Source organism: Strongylocentrotus purpuratus, unplaced genomic scaffold (genome assembly GCF_000002235.5).
Source record: "Strongylocentrotus purpuratus isolate Spur 01 unplaced genomic scaffold, Spur_5.0 spur5_contig_867, whole genome shotgun sequence".
NCBI classification, from domain to species: Eukaryota; Metazoa; Echinodermata; class Echinoidea; order Camarodonta; family Strongylocentrotidae; genus Strongylocentrotus; species Strongylocentrotus purpuratus.
The window spans coordinates 1427156-1454994 of NW_022145576.1; the positions used below are offsets into that span (position 1 = coordinate 1427156).

Here is a 27839-nt window from a genome sequence, read left to right on the forward strand (position 1 = left end):
TTTGGCTCTCCATAAATTTCGACTTAGAATCTTTGTGAATCACCCCCCCCCCCATATTCTCTTTCATCAGTGCTTCAAAAGAACTCACTGGATCAGAACCCCTATTCAATTCCATATTTGAATTATGTCAGTATTTTACTAAGCATTTTGCTTAGCTAAGAAAAATGGATCAAGTCTATTTCAGAACACATCTAAGTATTTTACTTTACGAAACCAACTTTAAGGAAATATACTTACTAATAGCCACTGTGACATCACTTAGCCAATCCAATTTTTTTGCAGTGACAGGCATCGTATTGTAATATGCACTGATATAATATTGCACAGCTTATAATGACTGCCTATGAAAACCACATGCTTGACAATCAAGGCCTCCAAAATAAATTGGCTTCAGTTAGATATGGAACTTTCTTGAACTAACTATTGTGCAGAGTATATTTTGTAAATGAATGATATGAAAATCAGTTCATAAGATGCATATATTAAAGCTAATTTCTAGTTTTAGCCCTTATTATATCATATAGTAGGTGGTTAATGGTTTAGGCGAACATAAAGGCATATTTACTATAATGTTAACTGTATGTCCACATCTGTAGTAGATAGCTGTGTGTGTGTGTGTGTAATTGGGGTTTTACGTGTATCAATCAGATATGATTATTTACGTCTGGGACCGACCTTTAACGTCACCATCCGAAAGATGCTGGAAAAACATGATCCTTTATAAACAATGTTTTTCATTTTTTAAGGTTAAAACACTTGGTAAAAAAAAGAGCTTCAAGTATCTACCAATGAACTTGGCCAAGTATTTTACCTAAAGCTACGGTCACAAAGGTTTGTACGAACAATGCATTTGTACAAATCTCCATTTTTCCATTGTCTTCCCGCATTTCCATTGTCTGAAAAAAATTGTTTGTACAGCGTTCGTAGCAGTTCGTAATGGCATTTGTGACCAAGGCTTTAGCCGAAAACTGAGTAAAATACTCACATTTCTGTCATAATTGTTGAGTTTAACACTGTTCCTGGGGCCTGTTTCATAAAATTCGTAGCAACAACAAATTTGCTCTTAGCCAATCAAATGCCATGATTTTAGTAGCTTATAACAGTTACTCTAACTTTTTATTAAAACATTTTTTTATGAAACAGGACAAAGGGCTTTATGTTAGCTGTGTCACTTGTTTTTCAATATGATGTCGGCAATTCTCTTTTCTTTGTTCGATTTCTAAACGAGTCTCTGAGAAATTAGAGAAGCAGATTGGTGAAAGTATGAATGCAATCAACGCACACAGACTGAACTGTTTCCTGGTTCCTTCGGTAGATGTTGGCAGCAAGATAGAGGCGGAGCTCCTTGATATGCAGATGCCTTGAAGTGACATCGCTCGTCACAAGAACACAGTTGTTGCGACAAACTGAAAACTCACAGCAGGAATGTGCTAATCCTAGTGTCCTATAACTTGAATCCAGAGTGTATGGCAGCAATGCCCAGAGAAAGGTTTTCATGTCTCACTAAACTGAAACCTGCATCCTCTATCATGGCAGAAAACTCCTTCTGTATAAGAAGTGGAGAAAAGCAAAATATATGATAAGGAATAGAAGTCTGTTCTTGTGTACATATTACACGTTTAACGTTTAACTTTTCATTTTTCAGGAGATCATTCAGTGAATATACTTTTTAACTTTAAAGTATACATATCCATGTCTTAATTTTTAAGGTAAATTGAATATAATAGCGGTAATATTGTCTTAGTATGATGCAACTGATACTCAATGCTCCCTGAATATGTATGCCAACATTTGAATGATACCATTACCACATAAGGAAGTGACATTATATGCCATCTGGATTATTATTTGTGGATTATAGTTAGCCCTTTTTATTCAGATGCCTCTTTTCATGCCACTGCATTTTACTTGGCTATATTAGGTTGAAATTGTTCTTTAAATTACATTTCAAATGGCGAAAAGATATTCTCTAATATCCAGGTTCTTTAATAGACAAGGTGAAAACCAATGCTTTACCTGGTTTGGAAACTGTCTGATGCTCTCAACCAGATACTTGTATGATTTCCAGTCACCCGCAATGACGTCACCAAGGACCGGTATCACATCAAAGGAATATCTATCATAGGCCCTGCCAAAATGTAAAACAAAGCAAATTGTTTTGAATATATGGAAGAGAAATTAATAGGGCAACTTATGGGATGGGGAGAAGGTCCAATCATGTCATTCTCATGTCTCACCCAGTCCTCTCTCTCTCTCTCTCTCTCTCTCTTGCTCTTTCTCCCTCTCCCTCTCTCCCCCTCTCTCTCTCTCTCTCTCTCTCTCTCTCTCACTCTTTCTCCCTCTCTCTCCGTCTCCCTCTTCCCCTCTCTCTTTCTCTCTCTCTGTCTCTCTTTTGGAATTTGATTTTTTTTTAAGGGGGGGGGGGGCACACTGTCTCCTTTAGCTACACCATACCTGCAAATTAAAAGTTTCTCATGGGAAATAAAATCTCATATTCCTCTTTCATAGAGTGTGGTGGTAAACATATTAAAGTAGAGGTGTTGTGGTCACTGGACTACAGATCACAAGGTATGCCGTTCAAATCCCAGCCTGGCACGAACGTCCTTTAGCAAAACATAAATCTACATTTGCCACTCTCTGCCCAGATGTAGATGGATACCTCACACGCTTGAGCGCTTATTAATCTGTCGGCTCAGCTACTATCGATGTAATCATGTGTCAGGGCCATGAGCATCACTGCATGGCAGATATGAGTGCTATACAAGTGGCCATTATTATTATTAACAGTATAAGTTAAGCCAAGTCTACTCACATCCTCAGCAATGAATTCTGAACCTCACTAAACTCTAAGCAGAGGAATCGACCTCCTGGTTTGAGCACCCTGTAAGCCTCGTCCAGAGCCTGCCATAAAAAGATTGCACATATCATTAAAAAGATCATACAACACATTATGCTCTGGAAACAATAGACCAGTTCATAACTAACACATGGTTGAAATATCCCAAAATATCCACAAATCTTTTGAACATGAGGACGTCCCACATTTTAGGATAATCACTGCCAAAGTCATGGAGGGACTAAACAATACCTTTAGTTTGCCCTCTTGAAAAGAAAAATCATAGAATGACCAGCCAGTGCATAAATCAATAATGATTACACAACTGTTATGAACATGCATCCAAATAGGCCAACATTTGTTTTGATGGGCTTTACAGTTTTTTACAAATGACCTTGATCTGAGAAAGTCCATGTACGATAGTTTGTTTGGCATTGTGAGCGTCCATAAAATGGCGCTTGGTTGGAATATGCTCCCCAGTGAGTGGAAAATGTACATACAGTGTGTGCGGACAAGCCTGAATCCACTGAACGAGGCAATAATACATCTGTAAAGTGCTTAGAGACATTGTTGATATATTACGCTCTATATAAGGCCAGGTAAAAAAAAATATAAATGTTTAGCATCCCCGCCGCTTCCGTTTTGGGGGCCGCCTCCAATTAAAAAAAAAAAAATTTAAATAGAAATTTAAATATTTTTTTTTCTTCAAATGAATTAAAACATACTGCTTAAATGATCTATTTCTGATTTTTAGAAGAAAAAAAAAAATACCGGAGGCAATCTTGAAAAAATAGCCCGACTGTCCGGAAAAATGTACCAAGCGGCCATTTTGAAAAGAAAAAAAATTGGCCTCCTCCTTCCTATTTTTCAAAAAAACAGGACGCTAAACATTTTTTATTTTTTATTTGGCCTAAACCCAGAATATTATTATTATTATCATCTGCCCTTGTGCAGGTAGTATCTCCTGCTTATCCCTGCCCCCCTGTCCCTCCCCCTCCCAAATCCACCTCGGACATTCAACCGTGCATCTTACCTGGTCTACATTTGTTACATTCCTGATACCAAACGCAATGGTGTATGCATCCATGCTGTCGTCTGCTATGGGAAGCTCCTCTGCATTGCCGCACACCCAAGATATACCTGCAGACATGAAACAATACCAGTAACAAAAGATGCATTTTTATTAGAATTTAAGGATTAAAAAATAACTTTGTGTTAATGGAATTCCAGAGAAAACTGGTATGGCAATACTGAATGTTTATCAAGGAATGAATTGGGATCTTTGGACTAGCTAGAGACAATATCAACAAAAACTCATTTACTGGAAAGCACATTTTCACATGAGACCATTTATTATGCACACAGTCTTGACAAATACCCCAGTCAAATTGCCAAAGCCAAAGGTTCCCCCCCAAAAGAAACAACATAAACACAAAACAAACAATAACAACAACACATGTATCTAAAATGAATGTCAGGGAGTATTATTGTGCGTGTGTGTGTGTGTGGGGGAGGGGGGTGCAACAATAGCCCTATATATAGTATACTCTCCAATCTGTTACGATACAGAAATGTACATGTACATCCCCTTTAAACAGTTTACTGCATCATATCTGAAAGATATTTCATCTGCCAATAACTACTGCTTTTGAAAATGAAATGGAAGAAAGCCACACCCTTACCACTCTGTATGCCTCTCTGCTTAGCTCTCTTCTTTCCTACCCTCAGCATATCCTCATTGATATCACACACGGTCACATGTTGCTCCACAGGCACGGTTTGCCCCGCCCCCTCTGGGTCTCCATCTCCCCGCTGGATCGCATCCTCTCCTGTCTCCAACCCTGACCATCTGATCTCGTCCGGCCACTCCTCTGTAAACTCTGGATCCTGTTTCAGGTGGTTGATGTAGTCCAAGAAGCGGAAGGCTATGTCACCTAAGGATGATGATGAAAATTGACCCATTAAAAGTTTGAAGAATAATCCCCAGAAGATAGAAAATGTCATGAAGTTTTAATTTTTTCTTGCAAAATTTCCATTAAGATAACTAGGGCTAGAGTTGAGTCTATAAAAAATGCCTCTTATAGTTATACCTACCGGTATATCAAATTGAATCCCACAGGTTTACATCCACCTAGATCATTGCGATCTGCAAAATAAATGCAGATGGCCTGAGAAAGGTTCTTCTTTCTGATTGCAGAACATATGCCTTATAAGTGAACGCTTAAGGATAGTTGCAAAGAAACCCTGTTGTAGTGGTCCACCTGCACAACCCAGTTAATAAATCTGCAAGAATCTTCAGTATTGAAGGAGGCAGATTATGGAGGAGGAGGAGGAGGAGGAGGAGGAGAAAGGAGGAAGAAAAGGAGGAAGAAGAAGAAAAAGAAGACCAACTTACCTGAGGAGGAGGAGGAGGAGGAGGAGGAGGAGGAAGAAAAGGAGGAAGAAGAAAAGGAGGAAGAAGAAGAAAAAGAAGACCAACTTACCTGTTCCACCAGCAACATCTAAGAGTCTGGTTCCAGGTGTTGGTTTGAGCATGGCCTGCATGAAATAGTCCTTCCACAGACGATGAATCCCAAGGCTCATAGCATCGTTCATGGTGTCATAACTGTCGGCAACGTTGGAGAACACTTGATGAACTGAAAAACAAGTTTTTGTTTATACTGCTGTTAGTTTAGTGTACATAGCTATACTCGAGGTGTACGTGTTTGCTGAATTCAGCAACACTCAAAACAACATTTTTTAAACACTAATCGCTATTGAGTATTGTGTTAAAGTAAGTATCAAATTGGCAATGCAGTATCTGCCAATTCAGCATAAATCAGCTCATTCTAGATCTGGGACTTTATAAGTCTAGATGTACTCCAAGTCTTTTTTTTTCCTTCTAGGCGTTAGATTACAATACATGGGTTATGATTATTAACATGATTAAAGATATCATCGTGTCTTTCATGATTATGCTATCGACTATGCCAGCCATAAACCGAATTTTCCGTCTCTTTCGTTCGTTAGCCTCTTATTGGGGTAGGGTCGGCTCTCAGTCTCAGACCGAATTTTCCGTCTCTTTCATTCGTTAGCCTCTTATTGGGGTAGGGTCGACCCTAGAGAGAGCCGACCCTACCCCAATAAGAGGCTAACGAACGAAAGAAACAGAAAATTTGGTCTATGCCAGCCTCCACCTATGCTCGCGCTCCTTCATAGTAATCATACTCGGATTTGCAATAAGAATAACATAGATCTAGACTCTAGTCTAACATAAAAATAAAATAACATAAAATCTAGGTCTAGAATCTATACAGTATCTAACACGTGACTCAAATGCAAAGGAGAAATTTATGAAAATTACTGTTACATTACTAAAATGTAACAACAAGTATGGAAGAAGTTGCGACTTGCGCTGCCATCAATATATAATCACCGGCCACCACCACCACACTACCACCACTAAACTCCACCGAAGGTCTAGACCGCTAGCGACGGGGGAGATTGTCCTACCTGCCCGTAGGCTTTTGTCATTATCTTACCTCTCTCAGTTTTTTCTGCTTTAGACACATTCTCGAATCCAAAATGCGTTTCATCTTCACTCTGCGGAGCTGTATCTTTGGAAGCAAAGTTTCGCGTGCCAACTGCTGAGATACGTGGTCCAAAAAGAAATTTTCGAGAGCTTGAAAAACAGGCACGACAAATTTTCATGGGCGCTGCCATCTTGAATTCCATTCAGACTGCTGTGCAACATGGATCGAAAATTTATCTCAGAAGAGAGGCAGAAATTCAGAGCTTGTGTTTCTAAATTACGGAATTTAGTGCCATCTAACAATGAAGATAGTAGAAAGACCCTTAATGCTCTTTTGGATGAATTCAATTCTCTAGACTATTCTATTTATGGGTTGATTGACGAGGTAAGTTTTTATGAATTTGATTTGTGAAGCCCCACTCACTGATTTTTATGTTTCTCCATGCATAGATTGATCACAAAATTAAGAATGATTATGCCTTTCGGCTTTATGCTTTATCATGTTATTTCCCATATATTATAATCCTGTTAACATTTTTATGACCAAATTCTCTTACTTTTTCCTTTTATTCATTCATTTAAAAAAAAAGAGTCGCAAGTCACAACAAAATGGTCTAGAATAGTCTAGACTCTAGGTCTAGATCTAGACCTCTAGACCTAGTCTAGACCGAATTTTCCGTCTCTTTCGTTTGTTAGCCTCTTATTGGGGTAGGGTCGGCTGGCTCTCTCTTTAGAGACGGAAACCGTCTATACACATTCCCTTGATAACGCCACGGCCATTTCAGGTCGTAGCGTTTTGCCCCCAAAATCCCCCAAAATGTCATTTTACCTCGTGCATATCCAAATGTAAATTAGGCCTAGGCTATAATACATCGGTTCCACTTACTAACTTGATTGAAATAATCCGTTTAATGGTCCCTTTTTAGGAATTTATGGGTCAAAATCAAAATCCGTTTTGAAAATCTTTTTCAACAAGGATTTCGATTTTGACCCATAAATTCCTAAAAAGGGACTATTAAACTGATTATTTCAATCAAGTTAGTAAGTGGAACCGATGTATTATAGCCTAGGCTTAATTTACATTTGGATATGCACGAGGTAAAATGACATTTTGGGGGATTTTGGGGGCAAAACGCTACGACCTGAAATGGCCGTGGCGTTATCAAGGGAATGTGTATAGACGGTTTCCGTCTCTAAAGAGAGAGCCGGCCGACCCTACCCCAATAAGAGGCTAACGAACGAAAGAGACGGAAAATTCGGTCTAGACCTAGTCTAATTGTATTAATAAATAAAGACGAGATTAAAGACTTGATTGGTTGAATATTTGAATGGCAAATCATAATATCAATAAGACATATAGAGCTGTTTAAAAAAAAAAATCTATTCCACCTCTTACGATTTCTGTGAAAGCAGACATTTTTGTGACAACACATTCTTGCAATATTTAATATTCATCTAACTTGTTGAATATTTTGCTGCCTGAAATTCCAGGAAATTGTCAAAAGTTCCAAGTGCATTAATTGTTATCATTTTACAGGGAGAATACTATACTGAACAATTTAGTCTCTCCATGAATAATGGTCTCTCTTCCTCTGTCCTTATGTCTTGCGGTTTCCTTCATTTTTCATCATTACCGTAAATTTCATCTCCTTTTTCAATTCATGACAGGATGCTGGCCAGATCTTATGCCAAGCATGCCGTATAGTCCCTCTTCAAGACAACTTGATGGTTACCAAAGTCTGCCAGCTGATAGTCATCATTACTCATCAAAAGGTAGGTTTCCAGGAAAATCTATCCATGATGGCAATTAGCAAGTTGGTCTGGAGGAATTCATGAATTTTGGGAAAATTGAAATCACTAATCTTTTAACCTTTTTCATTTGGCAAATTTGGGTACCATTTCCTTTTGCGTCAGCCACCTAAAATTTACAGCATGTGAACGCTAAACCTGCACATGCGCTCACAATAGGGTTATAATGAATAATACTGCAGATTTGTTCATTATTATTTATTAAGGGCATAACCCTATCACTAACACTAACCTAACAGGGATGCTGTAAATTTTAGGTTGCTGTTGCAAAAGGAAATCTTTCCCAAATTTGTTATGTTACTGTGACGTTACAAAAAATAATGAAAATAATGCGGGCAGTGAGCGATTTAGCTCGGGTCGTCTGGATACCTTTGTTAAAGCTCTGAAAAAGCTCGGGTTACAAAGATAGAAATGCAACAGAAAAATAATGCTGAGTGAAAATCTCACTTATGTGTGAAAAATTCAAAAAAGAGGTTTGAAAAAATATTTACTTACACCACACTCTGATGAAATTTACCGTATTGGATGTTTGAATTCCCTCTGGTATGTAATTATTCTGGTATTCCTAAAGCTGTAAAAATCTGGACCAGCTTACTCCAATTGAAAATAGACATGAAATCTAGTACAACATTCAAAATTACTATCCAAATTGAATAGTAAAATTCCAAATGAGGTAATAATTTTTGAAGTGAGACACAAAAAGTAGAATTCATTGCATTTTGGAATAGAAGCATAACGTGTGAAGGTCTTCAAGACAACTTGATGGTTACCAAAGTCTGTCAGTTAATTAGTATGAAGTGTGATGGTGTTCAGTTGTGTTTGTTCCTTTTTCCAGGTCAAGCTATCTAAACCCAGTACTACAGTGCTGCTAGAGTTTGTGATCGGAGTGAGCAAGCAATGTGTATCCTGGATGCTTCCGGACACCCTAAGGGCTCTCGGTGCTGTGCTCTATGAAAATGGACCAAAGTGTGAAACGGTAAGCACAACTAACTTTGTTGAGGTGTTGTGGTCTAGCGGACTAGTCACTGGGCTGTAGATCACATGGTAAAGGGTTCAAATCCCAGCCCGGCCCTAACTTTCTTTGGTAAGACATTAATCATCATTTGCTATTCCCCACCCAGGTGTTCAATGAGTACCCAATAGAATGGGAGTGTTAATGAAGTTTGCTCAGCGTTGTGAGTGTCTGTAAAATATGGCACCTGGCTGGAATGCTCCCCAGGGAGTGGAGAACATGCTTAGCTTATCGTGATGAACTGCAAATGTTAACAAAGAAATAAATATCAGAAAATGGGAAATAGTGACCTACGTGTAAGTGCATTATAAAAATCTTGACATATGCATCTGACCATGGAGCCATTCTTCCAAGAGTTTGACTCCTGGGGGGTGTTTCATAAAAATCCTTAAGAGAAAACTCAAGTATTTTAGACTATTATGAATTCCACATCAAGAACATGAAATCTCCTTGATGATTCGAATCAACATTTTATGCCTTTTAAAATAACTTTTACAAAATATTTTCATAGATGCTAAGTTGCTAATGGCTTTCCGGACGGCTGTCCATAATTTTTAAGTCTAACTTAGAGATAAGTTCAACTTAGGATCTTTGTTTAACACCCCCTGTATTGGGCTTGTGCCTCTCCCGTTAGTAATTTTGTAATTTGATATTGAATCTGTCTTTTTTCCTTTCTCTCCTGTCAGTTTCTTGAGGAGATATTGATGCCTTCTCCTCCAGGACTCCTGCAGAAGATGGTCTTGTCACATGACCTCGAGGTGAGACGGACTGCTATCCTCTGCATTGCTAATGCTTGTATGAAGTAAGTAATCAATATCAAATTATGTACCATTTGATTTTCTATTTTTTCATGATGATCTTTTTAAATTAGATTCTAAAAACCTGGAGAAACCATAAAGATGAAAAGCAGTCCAAAGCAAAAGCTCAATATCATTTTAAGAGAAACAGATATAATCTTGATATGCAAAATAACCAATATGGCATGAATTATTGCTCTTAAAAGTGAAATGCATGTATGCACATTTTTTCTGCATAAAGTATGCCCAAGTTCTCAAAATTCAGTAGTCAATGATTGTTTATGCCTCAAAAAAATATTTGTGAACCTCAGTCCAAATTTAGTTGACATGCTTTCAATTACTACTGGCCGGTTCCTCCACCTGGCAGACTGCTTATTTTTCATGATTTAGTTGAAACAATCTCTCAACTAATCTAGAAGTACTTTTTTTTCTTCCATTGCTGTGATATGAAACAGGAGTGACGATGGGAGAGTGATCAGTGAACCTCTTCTTAGTCTCAGTTTTGATGTAATCTTATCGGCGCTTCATACTCCCAAACCAGCTGGTTGTGATGACTACACACAGGTTAGAGTAAGTACAGAAACTTAGTAGGTATGCTTACAACTTTATATTGATGTTATGAGCCCTATATCCCAGTCTCTACTGAAAAACTTATTTCATAAAATCATACAAAGTATACCTTATTCCTGCTTTTGTGTTGAGAGATTGAGAATTTGTGCTGTGGTAAATTACCAGGTACACGTTAATAGCTGGGCATCAGCATGCTCACTAGAACATTCTACACCTGTCAGGATTTGAGGGATTTTAAGCTTCAGAATAACTGTGGAGGAAGGGGGGTACCAAAGTATTTCAAAAGGGAGACTGTAAATTGTATATATGCCAGTTCATGTAGGTACTGTAGATTTGATACAGTGCATACCTGGTGCTATACCAAGTCCACTGAATGAAAGTTTCAAAGGAAACTAAAACTTTAAATGAAATTGTAACTACAGTTTGATTTTCCCTCTTTCACTTTTTAATCAGAAATGCTTATAATGATTTTGAAGCCCCTTTGTTTGATCGTACTGTTTAATCACTACATTGATTTTCTCTTTGTTTTAGTTCCTATTAGGATGTCTTCGTGGTTTACAGAACCTTTTGTCTGCCCAGAAGAACATCCATGTTGACCATCTGGGCTCGGTCTTGGCAGCTCTAAAGGTGAGTGAGTTACACTACTCTAATAATAGCTGATAATAGCTACATGTAGTTCTTACATATAGTGCTTTTCAGGACCGAAGGCCCTCTCAAAGCGCTTTATATATATTATTACCCCGGTCATCGTATTCAGGCTTACCCGCACACAATGTATGCACATTCTGCACTCCCTGGGGAGCATTGCAGCCAGGCGTCATTTTTACAAGCGCACACTCGCTAATCTAAGCACATTAGCTTTCGCATCCTACCGGGTACCCATTTAACACCTGGGTGGAGAGTGGCAAATATAGATCAATGTCTTGCCAAAGGACATTAGTGCCGCGGTGGGACTTGAACCGCGGACCTTGTGATCCACAGTCCAGTGACATATCCACTCGTCCACGACACCTCTACGAGGTTCTCATCGTCAAAGGATTTGATTGCAATAGGACGGGATGTTTATGTTTACCAAAGTGTGAATTATAAAACTTGGCCATGGCTCACTAACACGTACCTGATTTAACCTGTTGACTACGGGAACCGGATGGCTACTGTATTAAGCCTTTGGGAATGAGAGAATTCAGTAGTCAACGGCTTAATGAGCAACATTTAAACATAGTGGAAAATAAATTTCTTCTTTATGTTTCTCTGTTTCTTAAACTTCATGCATGTGTCTAGACCTAATTTTGAAATAGTTTATCTTTCTTTCAAGTGCATTTGTATAGTTTTTGTTATGAACCAAAATCATACCTTGCAGTCTTAACCCTATGTACCTTTAACAAATGAAATGATGATATTCTGTTTAATGAAAACTATTAATAATGTTTTGCTGGAGGAAAAGGGAAATTTCTTATAGCTGTATTATAATGTTTTTTTTACCAGAGCTCTTCAGAGCTTCCCAGATGTAAATCGTTCACCGCTCCTCTGCATTTGTTATTACTCTTTGTGTACAACATCAATATGATTCCTCTCTATTTATTCCTAGAGCTATTCCCTGTACGGTCTACCAGGCATTGGTACCAACCTGCAGATCCCTTCCACCCTCTTCCCTTCCTCCCTCTACCAAACCAGCCCATCCCCTGCCAAACCCAGTACACAGCAGAAAGGGGATGATGTTTCAGAGGGGAGGGGAGCACAAGGTGTAACACCCAAGTCATCTACAGGGAGGAAGAACAAGAAGAGAGGAGGCAAGAAGCAGCAGGAGAAAGAGTGAGTGTGCAGAAACCTCATCTCATAATAATAATAAAAATAATATTCAGCTTTTATAAAGCGCTTAATACATCAACAATTTGTATAAGCGCTTTATTATTATGCTGGATTATTGTAGAGCGCTTAGAGACTTCTGACAAAGTAAGTGTTAGGCACTATATAAGCACTGTAATTATTTATTTATTTTTATTATATATTGTTACCCCTGTCATCGGATTCAGGCTTACCCGCACACAATGTATATACATTCTCCGCTCCCTGCCCTGGGGAGCAATCCAGCCAGGCGTCATTTTTACACGTCCCTACTTGCTCATCTAACCACATTAACTTTTGCATCCTACCTGGTACCCATTTAACACCTGGGTGGAGAGTGGCAAATGTAGAAACCTCATCCAGTTTAAAGGGAGAAGTCCACCTGATACTAAGCTGGTTTTGATTGAAGCAGAAAAATGAGAGAAGCAGGTCAGTGAAAGTTTGAGCGAAAACTGATTAAAACAAGAAAGTTGTGAATTTTTGAAGGTGCGATCAATCAAACACAAATTCTCAAATCTGTGACGTATCTTGCTCTGTACTAAAAAAATAAAATTCATATTTTCCCTTCAGAAAATTTTCAATCATATATTCACTCTGTATGTATGGTAATTATTGCAAATGTCTTTTGATACAACCCCTGTACGAAACAAATCTCTTCCATCATCAATAACTAAGAAAAATAAAAGTTTATGGAATTTCCTGTACAGAGCAAGTTTGAGAAAAGTTTCAAATTTGTGTTTCACTGATTACAACTTTAGATATCCTTAACTTTCCTATTTTTAATTGGATATTGCTCAAACTCTCACAACTTTTTTGTATCCCATTTTTCTGCTTCCATAAAAACCAATATGATATCAGGGTGGATTTTCCCTTTAAAGGATGATTCCTTGTTGTGCGTCCCATAGGACATACAGTGTATGTCTTTTATCCATTTAATTCATTAAACAAAACAAAAAAAATCCTTTGATATTGCCATTTACTAATGGTCCTTTCTGATACTCTTTTCACACTGGTTTTGCTTAACCCCGTACTTTGCTTAGCCCCGTACTATCCTTAACCCCCGGACTAACTTTTTTGGCTTTTCACACACGCTGTTTTTAGTCCCTTACTAGTGCCTATTCCGGAGTAAGAAAATTCACGCTGTTCTCACTGCAATTCGTTAGCCCCGGATATCGTAAATGTTATGATTGGACAGTGGGCTCCTTACTTCGCATCTGGCCAGCTGCGATACGCTCCATTGCGTAGTACCGGACTATTTTTATGCCTCCGCCACCGAAGGTGGTGCCGGAGGCATCATGTTTTCGGGTTGTCCGTCCGTACGTCCGTCCGTACGTCCGTCCCGTTTGACCGTTATCACAATATCTCAAGAACCATTTAAGATTTAAACTTAAGACTCGGGAATAGTATTTATCACCATAGGAAGACGATCTGATTAGATTTTGGAGTACGTAGGTCAAAGGTCACAGGTCACAGAGGTCAACTTATGAAATTCCTTGTATTGAGTTTGTTAGCGCGATATCTCAAGAACCATTTGAGATTTAAACTTCAAACTTAAGGATAGTATGTATCACCATAGGAAGACGATCTGATTAGATTTTGGAGCACGTATGTCAAAGGTCAAGGGTCACAGAGGTCAACTTATGAAATTCCATACATTGAGATTGTTATCATGATATCTCAAGAACCACTGGAGATTTAAACTTCAAACTTAGTGATAGTGTGTATCACTATAGGAAAACAATCTGATTACATTTTGGAGCACGTAGGTCAAAGGTCAAGGGTCATAGAGGTCAACTTATGAAATTCCATACATTGAGATTGTTATCATGATATCTCAAGAACCACTGGAGATGTAAAAACTTCAAACTTAAGGATAGTATGTATCACCATAGGAAGACGATCTGATTAGATTTTGGAGCACGTAGGTCAAAGGTCAAGGGTCACAGAGGTCAACTTATGAAATTCCATACATTGAGATTGTTATCATAATATCTCAAGAACCACTGGAGATTTAAACTTCAAACTTAATGATAGTGTGTATCACCATAGGAAGACAATCTGATTAGATTTTGGAGCACGTAGGTCAAAGGTCAAGGGTCACAGAGGTCAACTTATGAAATTCCATACATTGAGATTGTTATCATGATATCTCAATAACCACTGGAGATTTAAACTCCAAACTTGTTTAAATTGCTCTATGGGGGAGGCATCATTTTCGACTGCGCGCAGTCAAAATTCCATCTAGTTCGTTTCTGTTCTCATTCATTTGCTTGGCACTGCAGTTGAGGAGTTAGCAGGAGTTAGCACCACAATTGCGGGGTTAGCTCTGCTATTTTGCAGGGCCAGCTAACCACAGGGTTAAGCAAAATTTTGCCAGTGTGAAAACAGTATAGGATTACCACCTTTAGCCACTAGACAAAGCAAGAGATATTACATTTGTTAATCATACTACTCAGGGAGCTCTTGGTCCTTCAATTTCATATATGTTATTTCCTTTTTCACATATCGATTTACCAGTGTTCACTTCAGTTGTTGATATAGCTAAAAATTTCTGAAAATAGGCTGGAAATTATACAGGTTCGCTCCGTTGAATTTTAGATGATTGATTGTTAACTTGCATACCGTATTTGCCGGCGTAAAGGCAGCAGTATTTTTGGAAGAGAAAATATCAAAAATTTGGGGTGCGGCCTTTGCGGCGAAAGAGTAAAAAACCAAAAAAAGTCAAAAAGTCAAAACCAGCACGAATTTGCACATATGGGACTACGAACGGTACAATAACTATACCATTATGGTACAGGACATTTCCACACATCTTACCAACAATTTTATCTTGCATTGTTGACATGAAGACGAAAATAAACTTCCCAAAACAACATCTGCAGATAGATCTTGATCTATGTTCGTGCCAATGCATTGCAAAAGTAAAAGAAGGGCCTGTTTAACGGAGCTGCCGCGAAGCATCCAGCGCGCGAAGTCGCCATTTTGAATCCATTTCAATATTTACACAAGAGAAAACTGCAAGGGATAGCATCAGGGACGGGATGGCCGAGCGGTCTAAGGCGGTGATTTGGGTCATATCAACATTTGTAGGGGAGGGTTCATATCCCGCCTCCGACAATTTTTAAAATTATTTATTTATTTTTTTAAATGTCAAAATCGCGTGTGCGGCCTTTGCGGCGCTGCGGCCTTTTCGCCGGCAAATACGGTAATACAAATTCCTGTGTATAAAATGTGAGAATTAAAATATTAGTTTGAACCATGTACTATCTTTGTGTAGGCAAGCAAAACAACAACGAGAGAAACAGGAAGAAAGTCCAACAGTTTCCATCAAACAGGGAGGACATCAACCTGATGGAACGGCCACAGCAGATGGCTCTTCCAACCCAGACACACTCTCCTTCTGGCCGAGCTGGGGTAGAGTGAGCAGTTCAGAGTCAGAGTACTCGGATTCAGAGGGAGGGCAGGTATCAAAACTAAGATCAGCATCCTCTAAAGTGAGACAGGCATCTCTAGGGTGTCTGCACAGTGTGGTGAAGGTGAGATAGAGTTTTTAAATAAACCTAGAAAAAAAGAAAAAGTAAGAGATATGGTTGGAAGGGGTTGGAGGTTTTATTTGGGCATGACAACTTATCTTTCACATGGGCCCATATTGAGAATTCAATTCCATAGTGTTCATTTAATTACAGAGTTAAGTCAATTTTATATGATGAAGAGGTTTACGCTTAGCACTCTGTAAACCAATGGGCTTACTCCTGCCACTTACTAAGTAGGGTTTGTACTCTGGTATAAAGAAGTTGTTATGAGTACTGGCTAATGAGTCTATGAAAGAGACAATGCACATGTGTATGACTTAGCAATATTTAAATGCATGACATACCCTGGCACTCCCTTATAATGCCCCCCTCCCCCTCAGTAGAAGTAGCAGGCATTGAGTTACTATCAACATCAGTACAAAACTGTAACTTGAAGACATTTAGGTCAGCAGATAATTGATTGTAGGAAACAATAAAGAAACTTGACTATACCGAAATAAGAAAAAATTGCAGTTTGATAGTGAATATCGTCACTTTCATGCAGTTTGCATGTATTACAGTGGGGGCTTTGGCGCTTGCTCCAAAATTGTAGGGTTAACTCATATTAGCTTGTATAATATTAGGGACCTGTCATTTCTTTTATTTAAACAAATTTGTGGCTTACACCCAGTAAATAAGATCGATTGATAGATCTGTATTGAAAAACAAGTCAGAAAAAATCTTGGAACCAGCGGGACTTGAACCTGCATTTACTGCTTGCCAGGCAGCGACTCTACCACCAGGCCATCACTGGTCTATTTACTGGGTGTAAGCCACAAATATGTTTAAATAATTGAAATTTCTTCCAGGAAGCATTACATTTATAAAAAAAAACTGTCATTTCTTGTTTGCTTTCTGCCCAGAACACGGATAAGAGACAGATGTTCGGTTTCTGGTCAGCCTTCGTACCAGACTCTCCTCCCACAGGAGGTCACAACACACAGACCCTCTTCACCTGTATGTTAAAGGACCCCTCCCCAAAGGCCAGGGTGGCAAGTGTTGCAGTCATCATGGCTCTCCTAGATGGCTCCAAGCAGTTCCTTATCGCAGCTGATGATAGGTAAGTACTCAAATTTTATCAGGATACCTTTAACCCTATGTTAACTGGGGGGGGGGGGGGGGTGGTCAATTTGACCCCCCCCTGTAGAAATTTCGCGACTACTCCGAAACCGCGACAGGTATAACATTTTTCTTTCATGACTTTTTTTTTTCGAGTCTTACACATCTTTTAAAATGATTTTTTTGAAAATTGGACGTATAGTTACAAAGTCACATGACCTTTTGTCTTTGCATGTCAGCCCGAAAATCATTCATTTTTGTGATTTGTGTACAAAACATGGAAATGTCATTTTTTCTAAAAAGAGATAAAACATTGGTTATTTAGTCTTGTTTAAAGTTTAGGTGTTTGTTTTGGGGTCAAAATAGTTGTATTGTAGTTATAAATGAAATAAAACAACAAAATCAATAAAAATACATAAGTTAAAAAAACAATGAAATACATAAGAAATTATCAAAACAAGAGATAACATAAGGAATAACCTGGCTCTTCCAATTTGTTATGTTGTATTATTATTCCAAATGGTCTAACAAATATATGTAGTGAAAAAGAATGCTTAAGTATGAATAATGTATGATTTATGGGCAAAAATGTGAATTGTATGATCTTATTTGCATAAATTACCATAAATATGCAATTGAGTGAATTTTTAAAAAATTTGAAATTACCACAGTATTCTATACACTTCACTTGACATGCATGCAAATTTTCGCGGCGATCGGCGGTGAAATGGTCGAGATCTTAGGGGGGGGGGGTCAATTTGACCCCCCCCCCCCAGTAAAAACCTGGTCTGAAATAGCCCAGTTAAAATAGGGTTAATAGGAAGAACAAGAAATCTGAATATACAGGGTTTTGGCTGTATGTTAGGTTTTATAGGGTTATGTATAGTGTCTGTTGAAGTTTGGAAGTTTAAAAATTGGTGAGAAATTGGTTACTAACAAGTGGTGCAGGAGCATATGTAGTAGATCCATACGTGTGTGTTCCCATCTGTAATATAATTTATTTTTCCCCCCCTCTATGAACAGGGTCCAGAAGAAAACAGCATTCACACCTTTCTCCTACACACTAGCATGTACCATCAAGGAGGTCCATAGAAGCCTTCTATTGGCTCTATTAGCAGAGAGCTTTCACACTACAATCACCCAGATCATCAAGGTATGAACACGCACCAGGGGGTGCTTCACAAAGATCCTAAGTTGAACTTATCTCTAAGTTGGACTTAACAATGATGGAAAGCCATTAGCATCTTTGAAAATATTAAGGCATATAATGTTGATTCAAATTATTCTTATTTTCTAGTATCAAGGAGATTTCATGTTCTTGATGTGGAATTTATTAAAAGTCTAAAATACTAGACTTTTTGCTTTTTAATATATTTTATTTTAAGGCTACAATTGTTTCTCCATAATGTTAAGTCCAACTTAGAGTTAAGTTCGACTTAGGATCTTTGTGAAACACCCCCCTGTATTGATACCATCGAGACGATTGTCTGCACAATTTTATGTGGAAGTATTTGTAACTGTCAAACCAATGGCATTCACAACATGAAACCTGAAACCGGTGTACAGTGGCCTACGCAGTACACGTATTATGCATGCGCGTTGTATGTAAGTGTCCGAAAGCTATTTCCAGGTTCCTCAATTTTTGTGATGGCAGCAACGGAAAACAAGAGAAAGATACTCCATATCATATCAGCGACCAGACTGAATTAAACAATAGAGGGCCCTTAACTCTTGTAACTTAAAAAAAATGACGGGCTTAGCTTTAGAATACCCCACAAAAAAACTAAGCATGTAGTGATGTCAATGTATCAATTATCAATTTACCTCTCATATTAATGCTTCTTCCACCCAGGTAAAGTAAATGGGTACCCGGTAGGAAGAAATTCCTAGAATGCTTTAGCGCCTTATTATGGCATGGCAGCTCAGCTACGGCTGAGTTAATGATTTGATAATGATAATAATATTTGGCTTATATATATACGGTAGCGCTTAATACATCAACAATGTGTCTAAGTGTTTTATAGATATAATATTACTTTGATGATATTACTATGATACTTTGTATTAAGTACAGTAGAGTATATTCTTACAGTGGCTGTGCTATATAAATGGACCTATTATAATCATTGTTATTATTCCTGTTTTGCTATATCTCAAATTACGATCTACTTTTTATCTTGTTTTTATTACAGTGTCTTTCCATGTTAGCTATGAATGTTCCTTACAATCATCTTGAAGCTGGCCTCCTCACCAGGATCATCAGAGCGCTCAAACCATTCTTCTGCCACAGAGGTAATACCATCATCACTACTCGATATCTAACATATTTGTATTATAGCCCCTACCCTCCTCCAATCACTGTGTTCCTGATCAGATCTTATATTTGAATTTCAGAAATATTTGTGAATTTATTTGCTTCCGTGTCATTTATTAATTTCTCTGGGACAATTTCTGAAAAACTCATCAAGAAAACTGCAAACATGTATGTTCACTTAGTTGTGCCAGTTCAACATTGCAAAACAGCAATATTTACAATACAATACAATACAATACAATAAAGTCATTTATATAGCGCTCTTACGAACTAACTGTTGTTTCACAGCGCTTTACATAAAAAGTTATAAAAGAATCTATTGTTGATCATGGTCAAAGAGGAGAGGAGAGGAGAGGTACAATGAAATACATGTGATAATGCTTATTCATGTCTTCTTCTTTTGCAATCTGACAGTTATGTAAATGTTACCTTAAATGTACATGTCCTGTTTTAATATGTTATTATTAAAGGCAGTAATATGACAATCGAAACACAAACCAACTATGTGAGCTATGTGTGTATGTTTATTTGTAATGCCTAATTGCTATATGGTTCGGTGATATTTATGCCAGTGCATATTACATCCACAAACTGCCATGATGAGTATAATATGTAGGTATGCAAGGATCATATACATATCACATAGAAACACAATGCTTGAAATGTCAAGATGTTCCTAGATTCTATACGTACCAGATATGTATGAAGAGAATGTACAGTTTAGATGAGAAATGAAGATTATGAAGTCACAGTGTGTCTCGTTTGGAATTCTCCCTATATAGATAGCAACGTAAGGACAGCCTGTCTGACATGTGTAGGAGCTGTCCTAGGTGCCAGCCCCCCGCTGGATGAAGTCACCAAGCTCATGGAGAGCAGCGAGAGACCAAAGGCAGGTGGCTCCGGAACCCTGATGCTACGGCTCCAAGCCAACCGGTCATCGGACAATGCTGAAAGTCCCTCGGACGAAAGCAGAAGAGACGGTCCTGGAGGATCAGGAAGCCTTGCTGACATGGTGGGACAGGATCCAGAACAGGCCTCAGGTGTCCCCAGTGCAGGAGGAGCGGATGTAACTGAACAAGCCTTGGATAGGTTGTCATTGAGAGATGGACAAAGTGCCTCTGGAGGACCAGAGGTCTCTGAAGACAGGACGGTGAACTCTGCTGCAGAGACTGATAGTGGTGTCCGTATGTCTTGGTTGGTGACACTGTGTAGTGACATCTGCTTGCCTGCTGACACATCAGAGTATGCAGCCAATAGTCTCAATGAAAGGTGGGTTGAAAAACGTGGTAACGATTCTTATCATAGAAACTTTTTAAAACTCTTATTATTAGAAGACATAAAAACGTCTTAAAAGTCCACTTTAGAGAATGAAAATAAGATTTGGATAAAAGGCGCATATTCATTGTTTTAGTACTGTAGACATATTTTTGAAAGTGTTGCATGTCTTCATAGTCTTTATTGAGTGTTACACTAATTGATTAGAATAGTAGGGATGAAAGGAAAGTCAATTGATTGTATCAGAATATGAATACTAATCCTTTCGATTGAATATTCTTCCCCTCTCTTCTTCTTCTTCTCTGTCTGTCTGTCTGTCTCTCTCTCTCTCTTGCTGTCCGTCTCTCTCTCTCTTCCTCGTGGTCTATCTTACTCCATCTTTCTCTCTTATTCCCTTTCTCCCCTACTTTCTTACTTTCCCACTGTCTCCCTCTTTCTCTTCCTCTAACTCTGCCCCTCTATCTCTGCCCCTCTTTCTCTGCCCTTCTATCTCTGTCCCTATTTTGTTGTTCTTCTTTTCTCTCTCTGTCCTGCCACCCTCTCTCTCTGCCTCTATCTCTCTTTCTCTATCTCCATCTCTGTATTTTCATCTCTGCCCTCCTCTCTCTGTCCCTATTTTGTTGTTCTTTTTTCTCTCTCTGTGCCTCTATCTCTCTTTCTCTATCTCCATTTCTGTCCTTGCATATCTCCTCTTTTCTCTTTGCCTCTAGGTACAGCATAGAATCTCTACCAGTGCGGATTGAGTCCCTCCAAGTGTTAACCCAGATGGTGAAAGGATACGTTCATATCATGAGAGGCATCCTCATGCACCTTAGTCATATCATCATTGAATGTCTGTCAGATAGAGACTCACAGATACAACTCCACAGTCTTAAGGTACTACTTTATTGATCCTTTCGGGAAATAGACTTTTAAAAGGGCTGAATAGAAAAGCTTTTCTTCTTCAAATTGAATCAAATCATCATTGAATGTCTGTCAGATAGAGACTCACAAATAAAACTTCACAGTCTTAAGGTACCACTTTATTGATCATTTGGGACATATACTTTTTAAAATTGAAAAGCTCTTCTTCTTCAAATTGAATCATATCATCATTGAATGTCTGTCAGATAGGGACTCACAAATACAAGTCCAGAGTCTTAAGGTACTACTTTATTGATCCTTTCGGGACATAGACTGTTTAAAGGGCTAAACAAATCATCATTGAATGTCTGTCAGATAGGGACTCACAAATACAACTCCACAGTCTTAAGGTACTACTTATTAATCCTTTCGGGACATAGACTGTTTAAAGGGCTAAACAAATAATCATTGAATGTCTGTCAGATAGGGACTCACAAATAAAACTCCACAGTCTTAAGGTACTACTTATTAATCCTTTCTAGATATAGACTGTTTAAAAGGCTACACAAATCATCATTGAATATTTGTCAGATACAGACTTACAAATACAACTCCACAGTCTTAAGGTACTACTTATTAATCCTTTCTAGATATAGACTGTTTAAAAGGCTACACAAATCATCATTGAATGTTTGTCAGATACCGACTTACAAATACAACTCCACAGTCTTAAGGTACTACTTATTAATCCTTTCTAGATATAGACTGTTTAAAAGGCTACACAAATCATCATTGAATGTTTGTCAGATACGGACTTACAAATACAACTCCACAGTCTTAAGGTACTACTTATTAATCCTTTCTAGATATAGACTGGCTAAACAAATCATCATTGAATGTCTGTCAGATAGGGACTCACAAATACAACTCCACAGTCTTAAGGTACTACTTATTAATCCTTTCTAGATATAGACTGTTTAAAAGGCTACACAAATCATCATTGAATGTTTGTCAGATACAGACTTACAAATACAACTCCACAGTCTTAAGGTACTACTTATTAATCCTTTCTAGATATAGACTGTTTAAAAGGCTACACAAATCATCATTGAATGTTTGTCAGATACAGACTTACAAATACAACTCCACAGTCTTTAGGTACTACTTATTAATCCTTTCTAGATATAGACTGTTTAAAAGGCTACACAAATCATCATTGAATGTTTGTCAGATACAGACTTACAAATACAACTCCACAGTCTTAAGGTACTACTTATTAATCCTTTCTAGATATAGACTGTTTAAAAGGCTACACAAATCATCATTGAATGTTTGTCAGATACAGACTTACAAATACAACTCCACAGTCTTAAGGTACTACTTATTAATCCTTTCTAGATATAGACTGTTTAAAAGGCTACACAAATCATCATTGAATGTTTGTCAGATACAGACTTACAAATACAACTCCCCAGTCTTAAGGTACTACTTATTAATCCTTTCTAGATACAGACTGTTTAAAAGGCTACACAAATCATCATTGAATGTTTGACAGATAAGGACTTACAAATACAACTCCACAGTCTTAAGGTACTACTTATTAATCCTTTCTAGATATAGACTGTTTAAAAGGCTACACAAATCATCATTGAATGTTTGTCAGATACAGACTTACAAATACAACTCCACAGTCTTAAGGTACTACTCATTAATCCTTTCTAGATATAGACTGGCTAAACAAATCATCATTGAATGTCTGTCAGATAGGGACTCACAAATACAACTCCACAGTCTTAAGGTACTACTTATTAATCCTTTCTAGATATAGACTGTTTAAAAGGCTACACAAATCATCATTGAATGTTTGTCAGATAGGGACTCACAAATACAAGTCCAGAGTCTTAAGGTACTACTTTATTGATCCTTTCGGGACATAGACTGTTTAAAGGGCTAAACAAATCATCATTGAATGTCTGTCAGATAGGGACTCACAAATACAACTCCACAGTCTTAAGGTACTACTTATTAATCCTTTCGGGACATAGACTGTTTAAAGGGCTACACAAATCATCATTGAATGTTTGTCAGATACAGACTTACAAATACAACTCCACAGTCTTAAGGTACTACTTATTAATCCTTTCTAGAAATAGACTGTTTAAAAGGCTACACAAATCATCATTGAATGTTTGTCAGATACAGACTTACAAATACAACTCCACAGTCTTAAGGTACTACTTATTAATCCTTTCTAGATATAGACTGGCTAAACAAATCATCATTGAATGTCTGTCAGATAGGGACTCACAAATACAACTCCACAGTCTTAAGGTACTACTTATTAATCCTTTCTAGATATAGACTGTTTAAAAGGCTACACAAATCATCATTGAATGTTTGTCAGATAGGGACTCACAAATACAAGTCCAGAGTCTTAAGGTACTACTTTATTGATCCTTTCGGGACATAGACTGTTTAAAGGGCTAAACAAATCATCATTGAATGTCTGTCAGATAGGGACTCACAAATACAACTCCACAGTCTTAAGGTACTACTTATTAATCCTTTCGGGACATAGACTGTTTAAAGGGCTACACAAATCATCATTGAATGTTTGTCAGATACAGACTTACAAATACAACTCCACAGTCTTAAGGTACTACTTATTAATCCTTTCTAGAAATAGACTGTTTAAAAGGCTACACAAATCATCATTGAATGTTTGTCAGATACAGACTTACAAATACAACTCCACAGTCTTAAGGTACTACTTATTAATCCTTTCTAGATATAGACTGTTTAAAAGGCTACACAAATCATCATTGAATGTTTGTCAGATACAGACTTACAAATACAACTCCACAGTCTTAAGGTACTACTTATTAATCCTTTCTAGATATAGACTGTTTAAAAGGCTACACAAATCATCATTGAATGTTTGTCAGATACAGACTTACAAATACAACTCCACAGTCTTAAGGTACTACTTATTAATCCTTTCTAGATATAGACTGTTTAAAAGGCTACACAAATCATCATTGAATGTTTGTCAGATACAGACTTACAAATACAACTCCACAGTCTTAAGGTACTACTTATTAATCCTTTCTAGATATAGACTGTTTAAAAGGCTACACAAATCATCATTGAATGTTTGTCAGATACAGACTTACAAATACAACTCCACAGTCTTAAGGTACTACTTATTAATCCTTTCTAGATATAGACTGGCTAAACAAATCATCATTGAATGTCTGTCAGATAGGGACTCACAAATACAACTCCACAGTCTTAAGGTACTACTTATTAATCCTTTCTAGATATAGACTGTTTAAAAGGCTACACAAATCATCATTGAATGTTTGTCAGATAGGGACTCACAAATACAAGTCCAGAGTCTTAAGGTACTACTTTATTGATCCTTTCGGGACATAGACTGTTTAAAGGGCTAAACAAATCATCATTGAATGTCTGTCAGATAGGGACTTACAAATAAAACTCCACAGTCTTAAGGTTCTACTTTATTAATCCTTTGGGACATAGACTGTTTAAAGGGCTACACAGAAAATCTTTTCTTCTTCAAATTCAATCATATTATCATTGAAATACTTGTCAGATAAAGACTCTCAAATACAACTCCACAGTCTTAAAGGGATCTGGTAACTTTGTCTCAGATTCTAAAACAAAATCCTGGATTTAGCTCATGCTGCAATCATAAATATAAACCTTTAGGTCATTCAGGAACCCCATGGCTTTTACAAGCCGATCGCATGTCTGATTATCAAGATATTTATGATTGGAAATCGAAACCAAATTTTTGGGTTTTTCCATACAGTTTTCATAACACTACGGTCTATTGGAGAAAACAAGTATGGTAAAACTGGTCACTCAAAGATTTTTACTTTTTTGAGGCATTTCTTGATCATTTTGAAGCAGAATTTTTTAAGGTATTCAATATTACACGGTATCACAGACACTGATAGCACGTAGGGCCATGCATCTTAGATTTAACATTGTTAAGCGATGCCTTTAAAGTACTACTTTATTAATCCTTTCGGGACATAGAATTTTCAAAGGGCTAAATAGAACAGCTTTTCTTCTTCAAATTGAATCATATTATCATCAAATGTCTGTCAGATAGGGACTCACAAATACAACTCCACAGTCTTAAAGGTATAAACTTAATTAACTTATTCAGAACAAGCTGGAATGATCAGCCTTTCTTTTTTTCAAATTAGCAAAACTGGTATTGTTATTTTGATAAACAGCCATGTAGATGTATCTTAGAATTTCCTTGAGATATTCACAATTGAATTATTTTGCCACGAAAGAAAGTTTTTGGGTGATACTCAGATTCTAAAATATTGTAATTGTGTGGAAATGCGTTTCAGAGCAAATTTAGAGATTATTTTTTGCCATCAAAGGCATAAAAATTAGGACGGTACAATTTGTTTAAGTCCTTCACCTTTTACCTGCAATGTGCATTATCTGTAATACCATATTTGCCGGTGTAAAGGCCGCAGTATTTTTGGAAGAGAAAATATCAAAAAGTCTAGGTGCGGCCTTTGCACCACAAGAGTAAAAAAAAAAAAGCAAGTCAAAACCATGAAAACAGCACAAATTCGTACATATGGGACTACAATGAATGGTACTGGACATTTCTAGAATAACTGTCTAGAATAGCACATGTCTTACCGACAATTTTGTGTTATATTGTTGACGTGAAGGGCAAAGTTTTGTCAATCTCGTAAATAAACTTCATAACTTACCAAACAAAAACTACTGGTAGATCTAGATCTAAGTCTGTGCCATCACTAAAGTAATCTTCATTGTCATTTCTTGGTAGGTTCTTGAAGAGCTTGGGAAGGCTCTGTTAGAGCAGCTTGATCCTGAGGTGGATAAATCAGTGAAACTCAACCCTCCTCTTCAACCCCAAGAGGTAAGTTAACATAGACGTAGAGGTGTTGTAGTCAAGTGGTTGACTTGACTGTGGGTGGGTGCAGAGGTTGGGGATTCAATGCTCAGCACAGCACACTTATATCCTCGAGGAAGGAATTATATCTACATTCCTCATCTCCACACCGGTGTTAAGTTGGCACTGGGCGCGGCATGAATGCCTCTGGTTAGATTATCATGTGGGTGCCTGTTAAATGGCAACTCACTGAAATTGGAATGTTCCCCAGTGATTGAGTACTGGAGGTGCAGAGTTCTAATTGAATCTAATGACTGGAGTTGGGTCAAAGAGCTTTCTATACTTCAGGTAGACATGGGCTTTATTCATGGTATAGGTTGAATCTATTTCTATTTTCAATTTATCTTACAATTATTGTTCCAGTGCTCCATACTAATTTTTTTTCACAGTCCAGGGGGGTGTTTCACAAAACTTATCATCAGTGACAAATGACAGTTTTTGTTATAAGCTACTGAAATCCTTGCTTCTGATTAGTTATCAACAGATTTGTCACTGATTTTTGTCATTTGTCATTGAAAAAAGGTTTTGTGAAATGGGTCCCAGATTGAAATTTTAAGGTTTGTTGCTTATGGCCCCTATTAAGTTTCACTTTTAAAATTGTATTCACAAGTGAATTTAAGAGCCCAAGTGCACAAGGAGCCTGTTAGTTTGAGCCTCCTGCTTCACATAAAGTGGCCCATGGCAAGACCTTATTGTATCGATGTAACCCACATCCATCAATTACCAGACTTATGGATTTAAATCTCTCACTCCTCTTGATTACAGGCGGTTGAAGTGTGGAAGAAGCTGTTATCAGGGGCATTACCCAGAATCCTCCAGGACTCGTCGAACAGCGTCCTCCAGTCCTGTGCATGTGACTGTCTCTCTACCATCGGAAACCAGGTTTTTGAACTTTTAGAGGTAAGCTCTTTCTCATCATTCACGTCTCAGACAAATACCATTAGGGATGTCGTTGTAAAGGAGTTGTCAGCAAATCTTTAATATCCTTAGGCTGTCAGCCAATCCCCACCAAAAATGACCAGGAAAGTCAACAATCTGAGGACAGTTCATTTTTTTTCTCGTTCTCTTCCTTGCTAGTTGAATAGTTTTGATAGTTTTTCAGCAAATCAACATTTAAATTAAGTCCCCTAAAGTTCGGAAACCAGGTGTTTGAACTACTGGAGGTAAGCTCTTTCTCATCGTTCACGTCTCAGACAAATACCATTAGGGGTGTCCGGTAAGGGGTCGTCAGCAAATCTTTAATATCCTTAGGTTGTCACCGAATCACTAAAATAGATGATCAGAAAATCAACAATCTGGGGAACAGTTCGTTTTTTTTCTTGTTCTCTTCCTTGCTAGTTGAATAGTTTTTATAGTTTTTCAGCAAATCAACATTTAAATTAAGTCCCCTAAAGATTGGCACACCTAAATGCGATTACCTTTCC

At 37.7% G+C, this 27839-nt stretch overlaps 2 protein-coding genes across 3 annotated transcripts; one reads left to right on the plus strand and one right to left on the minus strand.

Annotated features, from left to right (window-relative positions):
- Positions 1 to 29: 29 nt before the first annotated feature.
- On the minus strand, positions 30 to 6572 carry LOC585972 (2-methoxy-6-polyprenyl-1,4-benzoquinol methylase, mitochondrial). Its single transcript, XM_785775.5, has 7 exons — positions 6358 to 6572; positions 5320 to 5472; positions 4519 to 4770; positions 3870 to 3976; positions 2813 to 2901; positions 2017 to 2128; positions 30 to 1546 (listed from the first exon to the last, which is right to left on the minus strand). The coding sequence occupies exons 1-7, from the start codon at positions 6548 to 6550 to the stop codon at positions 1445 to 1447; spliced, it is 1008 nt and encodes a 335-aa protein (XP_790868.3). The 5' UTR covers positions 6551 to 6572; the 3' UTR covers positions 30 to 1444.
- LOC592904 (HEAT repeat-containing protein 6) lies at positions 6540 to 27839 on the plus strand. 2 transcript variants are annotated; one of them, XM_030975364.1, is made up of 16 exons: positions 6540 to 6732; positions 8016 to 8120; positions 8992 to 9132; positions 9855 to 9970; positions 10421 to 10535; positions 11067 to 11162; positions 12124 to 12347; positions 15658 to 15916; positions 16816 to 17012; positions 18035 to 18164; positions 19204 to 19303; positions 20108 to 20594; positions 21311 to 21476; positions 26290 to 26382; positions 27181 to 27297; positions 27561 to 27839. In XM_030975364.1, exons 1-16 carry the CDS (start codon positions 6568 to 6570, stop codon positions 27633 to 27635), a joined length of 2586 nt encoding a protein of 861 aa, XP_030831224.1. In that variant the 5' UTR covers positions 6540 to 6567; the 3' UTR covers positions 27636 to 27839. The 2 variants fall into 2 exon arrangements, with proteins under 2 accessions (XP_030831224.1, XP_030831219.1); XM_030975359.1 differs by lacking the exon at positions 27561 to 27839 and having other exon boundaries at positions 27181 to 27538.

What these genes read in the sequence shown, in the direction of transcription:
- LOC585972 (XM_785775.5), bottom strand. Translation starts at nt 6,550, where the DNA reads ATGGAATTCAAGATGGCAGCGCCCATGAAAATTTGTCGTGCCTGTTTT. An exon ending in CAGAATTCATTGCTGAGGAT is followed by an intron (nt 2,129 to 2,812) that starts GTGAGTAGACTT and finishes ACATTTTGGCAG; the next exon opens with GGCCTATGATAGATATTCCT. An exon ending in TCAGACAGTTTCCAAACCAG is followed by an intron (nt 1,547 to 2,016) that starts GTAAAGCATTGG and finishes CTTCTTATACAG; the next exon opens with AAGGAGTTTTCTGCCATGAT.
- LOC592904 (XM_030975359.1), top strand. Translation starts at nt 6,568, where the DNA reads ATGGATCGAAAATTTATCTCAGAAGAGAGGCAGAAATTCAGAGCTTGT. An exon ending in CGGTCTTGGCAGCTCTAAAG is followed by an intron (nt 11,163 to 12,123) that starts GTGAGTGAGTTA and finishes ATTTATTCCTAG; the next exon opens with AGCTATTCCCTGTACGGTCT. An exon ending in GCCAATAGTCTCAATGAAAG is followed by an intron (nt 20,595 to 21,310) that starts GTGGGTTGAAAA and finishes CTTTGCCTCTAG; the next exon opens with GTACAGCATAGAATCTCTAC.